The following is a 13,036-nucleotide window of genomic DNA, read 5'->3' as shown; positions in this document are numbered from 1 at the left end:
TAAAAAGCATTTTACTACCCAAAATTGGCTTAAAACGGCCCGTTTAGGGCTCCATTGGGCACAATTTTCAACCCAATATGATTATTTTGTTGTTTCTTCATAAAATTTAGTACAGCAAATGAAAAAAATAAGATTTGCAATAGTTTTGACATATTTACAGGCCTGAAAAGGCCAGAAAATGCCATTTTTTCCAATTTTTGCCTGTAGTGCGAATCAGTACCCCCAGGGGGGTTCGGCCAATTTTGAACTTCTGAACTTAAAAATTGCGCAGAATGCCTCACAATAGGTTAAATTTTCATAAACAAACATCTAGAATTTTTTGACTTTGACATTTGACGCCCCACCCTATAATAGATAATTTCGATGGAAGTTGTTGGAATGTTTATGACTCAGGGGGGGTACAGACACAGGGTACTGACCCTTAGCCAGGTGGTGGTGTCAATTTTTGCATTTCAAAAAAGTTAGTACCCGGTACTACTTTGGGGGTGGGGGTGTGTATTTTTAACTCTCCAAGCAAGTACAGGATGCTATTTGGGTACTTTTTCACAGAATTTTGCTGTTTTTCAATAAAAATAGTAGTTTTTTTGTAATATTTTGACTTTTTTCAAATATTAAATTTTTTGATTTGAAATTATTTTAATCGACAAATTTGTTTTACTCTTTTGAGAAATTTTTAGATCTTTTTGAAGACAAAACTTCCAAAATGGTCAAGAAGTGTGTGATGAAAATCAAAGGACAAAAGCTTCTGACTCCATCATTGATAGTTTGCTTGAATTATCTGTCAATTTTCAGTCTGAAAAACTAACAATAGTACCCCTCTCTTGGTCTAATAGGGTATAATCTGTAAAATTTAAGATTTTCGGGGTGGTGTCCCTATTTTTTACAGCAAAAATGAAGTAGTACCCGGTGCTAAATATGGGTGGGTGGTACTAAACAAAATTTTAGTAAAAAATCAAGTTCGTACCCTATGGGTTAGTACCCTGCCTCTGTACCCCCCTGTTTATGAAGGCTTTTGACAGAAAATCCTTTGTTTTATTGTCAATGATGACAGTGCTGAATATTAATTTTGTTAGATCTGACAAATTGATGTTTGTAAGTGCACTTTATAGTTTTGATTCCCATTGAAGAATCATATTCTGGGTTTCATGTTATTAGATACTGTTTTAGAGCTTTAGTGCTAGCCTGCTTATATCTCTCTTTTATCTGATTTTCCAATGGCCAGGCTAGCTCTAAGGCGCTGTGGTATAGTGGTCATTGACCTTGGTTGCTGCACACATCACAGGTTCGATTCCCACTCGCAGTGGTTCACTTGGCAAGTGAATGAACCTTCGCCCGGGTCAACCCATGCCATGTGAGGGGAATTGGGTAGTCAGTCCAAGGTGCTGACAGGGCGCTCATTGAAAGCGTCTATAGTTGCGAAAATAGGCCTCAAAGCCTCCTACAACTCAACCAAATAGAAATAGAAAATAGAAAAGTAAAGCTCTAAAGCAGTATAAACACTTGTTTCTGTAGGGTAGGATACTATATGATAAACTGTAGGGTGACAATCCAAAAATATACTTGGTTCACATTGCCCAAATGACTCACATTCAGAACTGTAAGCCAGGGATTTTTCTAAGCACTTTTTTATGTCCGTATACCGGCCAAAATACTCAATTTAAAAAGATGAGTTTTTGAAACTCATCCAAAATAGAAAAGCTATTATTACCATACTAGGAAAATTGAACTTGTTGGTTGTTTACAAGCAAAAATAACTAATATCATCTACATATTCAAGATTTTTTCGGGAGCTTTGCCCTCTGAACACCCACCAGATCCCCAGCTACTGTCAGGGAAATCCCTCAATTGCGGTAGTAATTTTTTACTGCAATTTCGGTATGAACGTCACTTTTACATGATATATTCAAGAAACAGAATTCAAGATTCAAGGAGAAAACAGGCAATTTTTGTTCATAATTGATCATGTCTTTTTAACGTACAGACAAAACATTTTTTTCCGTAGATCAGATTCTTTTAATAAAGAAAAGCTTACTTCTCGTACGATTTTTTACTGTCGATGTTTGTTTATCTTTGTCGACCAGCACTATATGTAGCCGTTATAAGCCTTTGTAGGCTAACGACGAATGAAAACTACCGCAATATCGGTGCAGTATACTGCAATTGAGGGATTTCCCTGACTGAGCTACATCAATGTATAGCTTTGCTGAGCAAATTCCCTTTCAAGCATATTACAAACTTGATCTACATTTACAAAAACGGCCCCAGCTCAAACGGCTCAAAGTGCTTAGAAAAATCCCTGTAAGCCAATTCCCAAAAATGTTGAAATTCCTTATTAATGTAAGCAATCCCTTGCATCAATTTGGCTCTAAGGCTCTTATTAAAGAGTATCTAGCATTATGAAAACAAGAATGCGAATCCTCAACAGTCGAATCAAACCTTATAGTACATATTAACTAATATCAAATTGCCAGATGAAACAAAATCAATTAGCAATTTCATCATCTGACAATCAAAGAAAAGAATTTCCATCCTGTTCCATCAAGAATCTTGTAATATGTAAACATTCAAACAACTTTGCATCTAAATGATTTCACACAGCTAAATCAGAATTAGTATTGAAGCAAATTATATAGATTTACAACTAGTCGAAAGTGCGCATTGCACTTGGCTCAATTTCAATATTTTCCTAACCATTCAAAGGACCAATTGTAGCAAAAATGAGAATAATAAAAATATTGAAAAATGAAAAAAAGAAACAAGTGTACAAATTTCAGCAAAATTCCACTTTTTCTGAACTCTCAGATTGTCCCAGTGTTTAAGCCTCGTTTTGGCTCAAAACTGATCCTGGAGCCGCCTGAAAAATTCAAAAATTATGAAAACAACCTCATATATTCACCCAAGGTACAATTGTGCCAAATTTCAACCAAATCAGACTACTGGCTGCACAAAAATAATGGGTCATACACAGAAAAACTGAAAAACATTCTCAAAAGGGTTTCATGGCTAAGTGTGTTTGTATTAGTGGTAAATGCAAATATATGATGTAAAAATCATTTTCGTGTGACACCTTTCTATTAAAGTAGCAAATTTTCTTCTTCATCACTTTCTTGCACAAATTTTGAAAAAGCAATTAGTGGAGAGATAAGCGTATTCAAATTATCTTTCCAACGATACCAAACTTTTTACATGCGACAGCTGATTGGAAAGCTATATATAGCCAAGAGTAAAAAGACTTTAGGCACATTGTTTAAATTTTTCGCTAAAGTTGTGAACAAATTGGACTTCAACAGTTTTAGTAATAGGTGCCCCATTTGATCACAGGGGAAATGATGGGTCCTCACGTATGCTAAGATCATTGGGACTTAATTACAAACACTTTTTCCTGTGATATAAGTGCATGGTAAAGAGGCTATTCTGATTGAAGCACAGGTCACCGGTTACAGGACAAAGGTCATTGAATGACTATGTCATTTTTGTGTAGTTAAAATATCAACTTTCAAATAAAGTTAATTAAATGCTTTTGTCCAAATTCCATAGAGTACTGATTTTGGTTAAAACAAATTAACCTATATTATCTCCGATTTCAGAATTGTTAGAATTTAAACTTTTATGTTATTTTCTACAAAGATGATGTGATATTCAGTGAAATTGTTCAGAACATTTTACAAACTAATTGGCGAATAAAAATCATAAAAAAGAAATAAGTTTATACCTAAACTAATACATTATGTTGGACGGTGAAAAAGAATTGATTTTTCCCCTAAAAAAACTAATACATTATATACTGAAGCAGCAAGATTAAAAACTTAAAAATACTGTCAAATTGGATTAATGATCAATTTTCTTTCCTTTTTTACTTCTTGTAGGAAATCACCAGCGTGTTGTCCGATCGATCGACGACAGTTGACCAGAGATAAAGTAAGTGAATGTTAAGTATATTTTAAAACACACAAACACCATTTTTTTAGGTTATGGTTAAGAAAACTTTCGAATTTTAAAAGGCTTTAAATGCTTTCAATTTAAACTATTTAAATAGACCTTATCGGAGTTTGATTTTTCTAAAAAAGTGATGCATTGTGGGATTGTTTCGAGTGTATTACAATAGAATTCCCTCGAGGGATTCTAAGAGATTTCTATTGTAATACGTACTCGAAACAATCCCACAATGCATCGCCTTTTTAGAAAAATCAAAAACTCCGATAAGGTCTATTATGTAGTATGATGAGAATGATCTGAAAGATGTCTTGTGGATCATTAAAAAAACTGTGTAAACAAATGGCAAGAGATACGTTAATTGATGTCCTTGAAATCCTTCCTTGAAACTGAAAGTCGATTTCTGCAAACAAATTTACGAAGTAAAGAATAAGTATGTGATTTTCATGTATAATGACGTCACGGAATCATCTAAAGAAGCCAGTTATCGCTTATAATTGTTATTAGATGACGTCATGAACAAACGCTCTTAGTAATTTGAATTAGAGTTAAATTCCATTTGTATTAGTAAGAAACTATTCCGTCTGATACTAGTGCATCCCGGATCTAACCTTGTCATCATTCATTTTGTATGACGATGATATCATTAGCCTAGACCTTCCAGTGTGTTAAGTATGATTTGAACATGGCGTGCTATACAGTGTATATAAATTGATACGTTATCTTTAAGAACATGATTCATAAGTATAAGATTTCCCATACTTCACAAACCGAAATATTTGATTTCAACAATGGGATCCTCGTCGTGTGTTCTCATTTTCATATATATAGGAACCCATTGTTGTTTAGTTCGTTTTATTGTAGAATTTTGTTCACAAGATTTTGAAGATTGTGTATTTTTCTTGATCTAATAAACGACAATGAAACCCTAGTTAGTAGCAGACGTCTCGCTGTGCTTAAAATAATAACCTTTTAGTTTTATAATACTTAACTATAATGATATGATATGTGTAGGGTTTAAAGGTAATAGAAATGATTAGCATCCTCCTAGTTTTCCATTGATAATCCATCATACCGTTGATGTTATAAGAAATGTGCAATGTAGGTAGACAGTTATGCTATGGTTACACACGACTGACGCTTATTTGGGTTCGATGATAACATTTTATAGTGCTCCGAAAGCCAATGAATCTTGGTATTTTAAAAGAAAAATGCCAAATAGGGGCTGTAACTTACAAATTTGTGCTTACTGATTGTGCCTCACAAGATTGCCTTTGTTTTGTTCTTAAAGAAAATCTCGAGTCTCTGTTTCCTACTGGCTAATACATATGGAATGTTATAGAGCCTTTATTGATCGTTATTGAGATTTATTTCTATTTTACGGAGGTTCCCGAAATATATAGGTTGATTGATCGAAAATAGTCCGAATAAAGCAATTCGAATTTTTCTCTCAATTTTTTCTCTCCCGAATTGCATTTTATAGTATGATTATTTGAGAGAGTTTGTTGCTGATGTAAAATAAGCCTGGGTTTTGTGATTTGATTAAGTGAAGATGCCTGGATTGTTCAAAAAGCTTGGTGGTGGCGGTAAAAAGAAGCCAAAAGAGCGACCGCCCTCTTTGAATGAACGTTCAAGTCCTTTAGCGAAAGAAGTCCAGCATCAATTCGTCGACAGTTTGGGTGGATTGTCATTCCCAACGTCACCAAGTAAACGAAACGCCCTTTCAGCGCCCTCCGCACGGCGTAATGTGGAGCCGAACGAATTCACCATTCTCTGGTCGCGTCCTACTCTACACCGGGATACAAAACTGAACCCGATTTTCGTCAATGAGCCAACAGAGTTTTATGAAGGCGCCTTTATACCACCCGATAATGTTCACGATTTCGGTGCATTACCCCGATATCGGGTTAATGAGCAGCAGAGTCTGTACGATGATGACGTCGTCATAAGCCCACCAACCAGTGAAGATAAAACGAGTTCCCTTTATCGGTCTCGTAGTATGGGAGCTATCCCGTCTTACAACACCGAGAATCAAGGAAAGAATCTGGCTGAAGTGAAAAAGCGAAGGCGCGAAGAAAACTCTGGCCGTGGTCGTTTATTTGGTTTGTTTCAAAGTGAAGAAGATCTTACAAATTCTTCAACATTTACTACCTTTGGGAATGGTGCACAACGGAAGAGAGATAGTGGTGTGTACCCACATTCAGACGAAAACGAAAGCATCAGTACTAACAATCTGCATCAAAGTAGGTCATCTAATTTGGCAGTATCCAACGATTCAGGCACATTCTCCAACGTCGATCAACTAGAAGAAACGATGCTGGAAAGCAGTTTGATCATCTCAGCATTGGAAAGCAGTAAAGATGAACAAACTCAACAACACCAACAACAAGATCAAGATTTGTTCACGACCAATCGAGCACGTGGTAAAGAGAGGCACACCAGTCGGTTATCAACAAACAGCGATACTGGGGAGTCCATGTTCTTTATCTCTCAAACTTCTTTCTCTGGCCCATCACCAAGTGAAAACCTTACAGAGAATATTGAGCACACATCGAATAATTCCAATAGGAGTTTAAACGATAGCAAAGAATCAAGCACCAAAAGATCTCACATCGATATTCAACTAGCGCATCACCCTAACCTGGAAACCAAGCTTTCTTTAAATGATCGTTTTGCCAGAAGCCCGTCTCCTACCCTAGCTGCCGTGCCGCGTGGTCGCGTATCCTCTATGAAGTACGATATTGAAGGGACGGCAGCGAGAAGCAAGTCTGTTTCTAATCTACACACCAGACGAAGTTTTGATTCAGACGATGGGGAGGATGATGCGTTCGAAAATCGGACACTCAAATCGGCCGCCAGTTTCGGACACATTGGAACCAATAATTTAGACATGCTTCTTGATGACCACAAGTTCTTCAAAAATGCAATCGTTTCCAAAAATGCACAAGAAACTAGTCAAGTAACCAAGAGTCAAGTGTCAGAAACTCGGCGTGAAAGGGCCAAGTCTAGGATTAATGAAGACGAGGTCTTGCCTTCTCTCAGTAACCAACAAACTGAAGTGGCAAGGTCAAAGTTGAAGTCTTCAGACTGGCACCAACCGGCTGGCTCTAATATTGTATCCTCAAACGAAGGGCTGGTGCCTTTATCACCGAATATGAGAAAGGAACGGTTGAGTAGTATGGACAACAGACATGCCAAAGTCGATATATTGACCAGTAATAACGAGACGTTCCGCGTGGTCCGCAAAAGTGCTGGGCATGATGACGTAGATGAAGAGAAAGCCGCTCTCGTTCGACAGAGGCTCGGTATCCCGGATACTTCAATAACACCCAACGCAGTCTCGACGCCTCAATTAACAGTAGCAGATTTGAATGCCCAGGCTAGAAGTGGAACACCTTCCGGTTATCGAAATTCAGAAGGAACCTTTAATATTTTGACCGGAGCTGGTGTTACCATTTTGAATACGAATAATGAAGAGGAGTCTCGGCTACCGGTTGTTAATAGGGGCGCGCGTAAGAAATGGACGGTGGACGAGCTGTTAAGATCATTGGGCCGTTCTGTGTTCCCTGAATTGCTAGATGGAGAAGTTAGTTGATTTCTCTGCACTAGTTTGTATTGTTATCCTTTGATGAAGTAAAGCCCTAGGTTTTGAAGTCTCACAATAACAATAACAAAGTTTCAATTATTTACTTTCAAGACAAAACGTAAACTTGTTAATCGCATCATCTGGAATATTCAAATTGCTTAAAGGTCTCTTGTTATGCTCACATGAAATTTTATTTTCATTATTTAGGTGTACCCAGATCGAGCGTGCAAACGTACCATCATGCAGTTGATGGTGAGATGTTATAATCATGGCAGCGATTGTGAATGGACTGGAGAACTCAACAATCTTCAAGTAAGGAACACTTTGACTTAATATCTTTGTTTTCGTAGTACTTAAAGTACTCCATCCTCTAAAAGTTCAATGTTATTACTTGATCGGCGATTTTTTGTTGAAATAACTTCGAGATTGGTCAACATTTGATTGGATCCTAGAAACACACAAAGATATGACATTTGCTTGGTGAGTCGACCGAAATTGGGGTAAACTGAGGAAGCAACTTTCAAAAATTGGTTATTGGCGCCGCTATTAACCGAATAAATATATCAGAGGTGCCTTTTGTTTTTTTGGCGCGTAGTGTAGAAGCGCTTTTGTGAAAATACGAGATGCCGTTTGTTGATATTTGATAGTTGGCCATATTAGTGCATTTTTGATATGTTTTAGTAAATGAAATTATTATTTTTTCTTCTTCCTTAGGATCATCTTGAAGCGTGTCAGAAAACAGAAATAACATGCGAAAATTCCTGTGGCCGGACAGATATAGCTAGAAATCAGGTATGGAAAATACCCATTAAAAACTTTTATTTTCAAATTGCGTTATTTTCTCTTTTGTTTTTAATTATTCTTCGAGTCAAAAGAAAATGAAAAGAAAAGTAGTGAAACCTTCAGATTTTTTCCCGTGATTATGACGACTGATTGAATCTAGTAGTTTCTTTTTTTTCGAATTGTACATCTTTCAAAATCTGGCGATAGATTTTACTTTCCTTCCAGCGTTTGATTGAAAAGACACGATACACGTTTTGGGTTTGAAATAAGTGACTTTATTTCCCATCAAAGAGATTCTCCTCTAGCCCTTTGGTATTAAATAAATAAATACCTTAAGGGAAGAAATTTGGTTGGGAATTTAATTTGGCGGACCAGGGAAAAAGCAAATTTTGGCGAGAATTTAATTTGGCGGATGACGGATTTTTGAATCCGAAATCAGGGTGAAAACATTGATATCGGTGGAAAATTGGGAAAAATCGGACATAAAAAGAAAAAAATTAAATTTGGCGGATGGCCGAAAAAAAATTATTTGGCGGGAACTTAATAGTCTGAAATCCGCCAACTTTTCTTCCCGCCAAAATTTCTTCCCTTTAAGAAATGATAGGCCACACTTCTCAAGTAAAGAATTCGGTCTTCGATTTTCTCTGATTTCGTTCTTTTAGATGAGTCAACATACAGGAGTTGATGGTGATTGTCCGTTAGCAGTTGTGTTGTGTCGTTACCATGATGTAGGATGTAAATACAAGGTTAGTACTTACTCCCTTTCCTTCTGTACGAAATGAATAATCTGACGCACGTGACCTTATAAACAGTTCTGGTTCTACCTGATCACATGAGAAAATTCGTAGAAAAGTGAATAAGCCTCTTTGTCCAAGAAATTATATTTTTTAACTCTACGAGGCACTATACTATAATCTTACATTTTTATGTCCTTTGATTTTGAACTTGCCGGGAAATAGAATCATTCGAATTTATATACTTTCATGTGCGTTCAATACGATAAAGTCAAATGATCTGATTCACATAACATTTCAAAATACTTTCAATGTTTCACTAAGTGAAGGTTGTTTTTGAAATTGAGTTATCTACCTCGACCATATTTCTTGGCGGGTAAATAAACAGCCCTGAAATAGTTGCAAGGAAATTTAGCCTTGAAAGTTCTATTTTTCTGACTACCACAGGCTAGACGAGTAGACATCGACTTACATTACCAAGAATCAATGGAAGTCCATTTAGATTTTGCGCACTCTCGAATACGTGAGTTGGAGGTTCGTCAAGAGAACATTTGTATGAATGGGAAATTCTTATGGAAAATATCAAACTACGACCAACTAGTAAAACAATCGGCATCAAAGAAAGATAAAGAGAAATTATGCAGTCCGCCTTTTTATACGGGTCAGTACGGTTACAAACTTCGTGCAGAGGCCTTTCTAAATGGACTGGGGCAAGGCAAAGGATCGCATCTATCGTTATATGTCGTCATCATGAAAGGCGAGTATGACGCAATTTTGCCTTGGCCGTTCAAACAGAACGTGGATTTTGTCTTGATAGATCAAGACGATGATAAAGCAAACCGTCAAAATAAAGTCTGGAAATTATCATGCGAAAGAAACAGTGACTATTTTCAACGCCCTAATAAAGCGAAAAGTTTGGGTTTTGGATGTCCCAAATTTGTTTCCTTGGACACTTTAAAGAGCAGAAATTATATTCGTGATCAAACGATTTTTATTAAAATTGAAGTGGAATCTTCAGACCACCTCATATTTGCTCCGGTCGCTACTCATTGATCATAGGCTAAGTTTATTTTTGGTTAGGCTGTTGTTTACTTTATCAATTCTAGTCATTATTCAATCAAATTGAAGAGGCCTGGGTTTTACCCGGATTCTGGTGGGCGCCCATTTAAACCTTATGGGTGAAAAAGAAACTTCTCTTTTATGTTTTACTGTATCTTTTTATAAAATTAATGAGGCTCAGAAATTACAAAGATATATGAACAGTTTGAGAACAATGCTGAGCCTGTTTCCAAGAAATTTTAGGGTCAAAGCAACGTAGTAAAAATTGGGTAGCCTAAGATAATTTGATTTCGCCTAAAAACAAGAACAGGGTAATAAAAATTCATGGTGTCAAAAAGATTTAATCAACCAAGCCTCTTAAAAATTTACTGGCTCTAATAAAAAAACTTTGCCAGCAAGTATGTATTGCCGTAAAAAAGCGCTCAACTTTATTTAGTCAATATCCCTTAATGTGAAATTTGTCACCCTAAATATCACGGGCTCTTTAAAGTTTTGTCAATGTGAGAAAAAGGAAGTTCTTTTCGTGGGCAACTATATGACAGAAACGTTTACAGCTTCAACGCCACCCTCCTTTTCCTGTTTATCAATCATGATCTTTTCCTCATCTTCTCAATTATTTGTAGGAGTATGGTGATGAAAAATGAAATTCATCCTAATTCCTTCCTTCAACGTCCTTGTCATTTTTCAATTCAATTGATAATTGACATCTTATTATAGGATACTCTAAACTCTAGTGAGATGAACGATCAGGCTAGGGAGATTCCCATTTATCTTCTCCACTCTGGACACACTGTAATGTAAATATTTCTTCGTATAATTAGAGTTGATTTCTAATTGCTTGAACAACTAGAATTATCTTACACCCCTGTCTCACAGCCCCGGTGGAATTTTTTCCCACAGCGGGGATAAAAAAGTCTATCGAAAACCCAATGGGGATAAATACTCTATTGTTCCAAGCTTAAAAAATCCAGTTGGATGGTTTTGGAGTGCCATTTATAACTTTGAATTTCGAATGGTGATAAAATTAAAGTCAATTTCCCACCGGGGCGAAATTTTGGCCAAATCTTCCATTGGGCGTGGGGTTCCAGTAGATCTGTGATACAGGGGTGTTATCTTGTAAAAATATTTTATAGAATAACGTTTACATGGAATTATTCATAATTTTCTAAATAAAAATTTAAACCCGTGCTGCTATATTTGTTTGAATTACTGAGTAATATTTTTTTTTTGGTAGGGCTTTCTCTTCAATATAGATTTGTTTCTAAGGTAATTGGATTTTAGTTTTGAAGGTATTCAAAATAAAACGTCTTTATAAAAATAAATTTTAATGCTGTCTGTTGCTCCAAGAATGTCACCACCCCTCTCACCCAATCAAAAACAGTTCTTATGGCGACATTTACTGATGATCCAAGTAGTCATTCTACTCTCGTTTATCTTTCCAATGATATCATATTTGATCATTTCATTAGTCAGTTATATCCTCGCAATATTTAGATTAGAAACTGGTGCCATTTTGAGTCATGATATTTACTACAACTAAATTATTTGTGCGCCGTTTCATATCTAAAAAAGCTTTACAGGATGAAAGTAAACAATTATATGTGGCTTTTTGGATCCTCCCTTTTAGCTAGTTTTTGAAGTGCATTATCACACCACTTAGAATGCTTCACGTCAACCCTTAAGATAACTCCTATGCAGTTTCTTTGTGAACTGAATCAGAAAACATACCCTCTTTTTAAAACAATATTCCAACTACAGGGGCTTCAAAGAACCTCTGTGCCAAAAATGGAGCTTCTAGCACGAAGGATAAAAAGTTCATTTTTTTGCGTCCTCATTTTTCATCTTCATTTTCTGAAATTTTTAGAATATTTTTTCTCAAAGATTTAAATGACCTGAATTATCTCTCCGACGATGTATAATTTCTTATAATTAAAGTATTCGTTGAAAATGGCAAGCAAAACAAAAAGCAATTGGAACAATTTCGGCACTCCTTTCGCTCTTACACCTTTTTCAGCCAAAAAGAAGAAAATATCGACTTCGCCCGCGAAATTGTTTAGGGGACGTCAAAATTTCCGTCCCAGTTCGCCCCGATTTTTTGCAACGTATTTACACTTCTGTCTTTACTTGTTTAACTAGAAAACAGAAAATCTCATTAAGGATGCCAGCTGATCCTAGCGTGTTTAGTCTCGTATCTGGAGCTTTAAAACCATTTATAGCCCTTAAATGACTTACATCAACGGCCAAACAAAACTTGGAATGTCTTTTATTTACTTGCGAAATCCTTTCTCGTTGTTGTACTTGGAAATATTTCAAAACTGTATACACCTTTTTTTTATAAAAACTTATAGCCCTGCAATACAACTGTCAATCATTTTTAAGAAAACTGATTGGATGATTAATGTCACGTGGCCGGTCAATATTTCTCCATAGTGACCAGTTTTGAAATTGACATCATTAAAATGTCAATTACTTTTATTACTTTATTTTTGCAGGGCTATAAATGGATTATTAACCTCAGAAGCCTGTCTCTCTTGCAAAATATCGACCTCGTTCGCTCGTATTGGACCTCGCTTCGCTCGTTCCAATACGTCGCGAACTCGGTCGATATTTTGCCAGAGAGACCAGCTTTTCGGTTAATAATCCATAAATACAAAATTTTCGAAGCCTTGGGATGTTCTTAACGTTTTAAGGTTTAGCCTAAAAATTTTCTAAGCATGTTCTTATTTTTCGAGTACTTTTGTCCATTTTCTTGAGAACTTGGGTGTTTTAGAGTCTGCAAAGCCTTAAAATGTTCTTAACTTGCCTATGTATAATATTTTGGCCATCGAAACCTTTTGTTCTTATATAGTTTTTCTCATAAAAAAACGTGTAAAGCTAAAAATCATTACTTAACCTATTAAAACTTGTTGATTCCTGAATAAGTTTCTTTTTTTACGTTTTA

At 36.0% G+C, this 13,036-nt stretch overlaps 1 protein-coding gene across 1 annotated transcript; it reads left to right on the top strand.

Annotated features, from left to right (window-relative positions):
• Nucleotides 1-5,417: 5,417 nt before the first annotated feature.
• Nucleotides 5,418-10,237, top strand: LOC136817359 (uncharacterized). The gene is made up of 5 exons (XM_067073702.1): nt 5,418-7,519; nt 7,727-7,831; nt 8,234-8,311; nt 8,965-9,048; nt 9,484-10,237. The coding sequence occupies exons 1-5, from the start codon at nt 5,486-5,488 to the stop codon at nt 10,087-10,089; spliced, it is 2,907 nt and encodes a 968-aa protein (XP_066929803.1). The 5' UTR covers nt 5,418-5,485; the 3' UTR covers nt 10,090-10,237.
• The last annotated feature ends 2,799 nt before the right edge of the window (nt 10,238-13,036 follow it).

The sequence above is a fragment of the Clytia hemisphaerica genome, unplaced genomic scaffold (assembly GCF_902728285.1).
Source record: "Clytia hemisphaerica strain Z4C2 unplaced genomic scaffold, Clytia hemisphaerica genome assembly, whole genome shotgun sequence".
In the NCBI taxonomy this organism is placed as follows: Eukaryota; Metazoa; Cnidaria; class Hydrozoa; order Leptothecata; family Clytiidae; genus Clytia; species Clytia hemisphaerica.
The sequence above is the reverse complement of the archived record's forward strand: the minus strand, read 5'-3'. Positions and strand labels throughout refer to the sequence as shown.

Excerpts from the sequence above, each read along its gene's own strand:
- LOC136817359 (XM_067073702.1), top strand. The coding sequence starts at position 5,486 with ATGCCTGGATTGTTCAAAAAGCTTGGTGGTGGCGGTAAAAAGAAGCCA. Across the intron at positions 7,520-7,726 it reads CTGAATTGCTAGATGGAGAA|GTGTACCCAGATCGAGCGTG; the intron begins GTTAGTTGATTT and ends TTCATTATTTAG. Across the intron at positions 7,832-8,233 it reads GAGAACTCAACAATCTTCAA|GATCATCTTGAAGCGTGTCA; the intron begins GTAAGGAACACT and ends CTTCTTCCTTAG.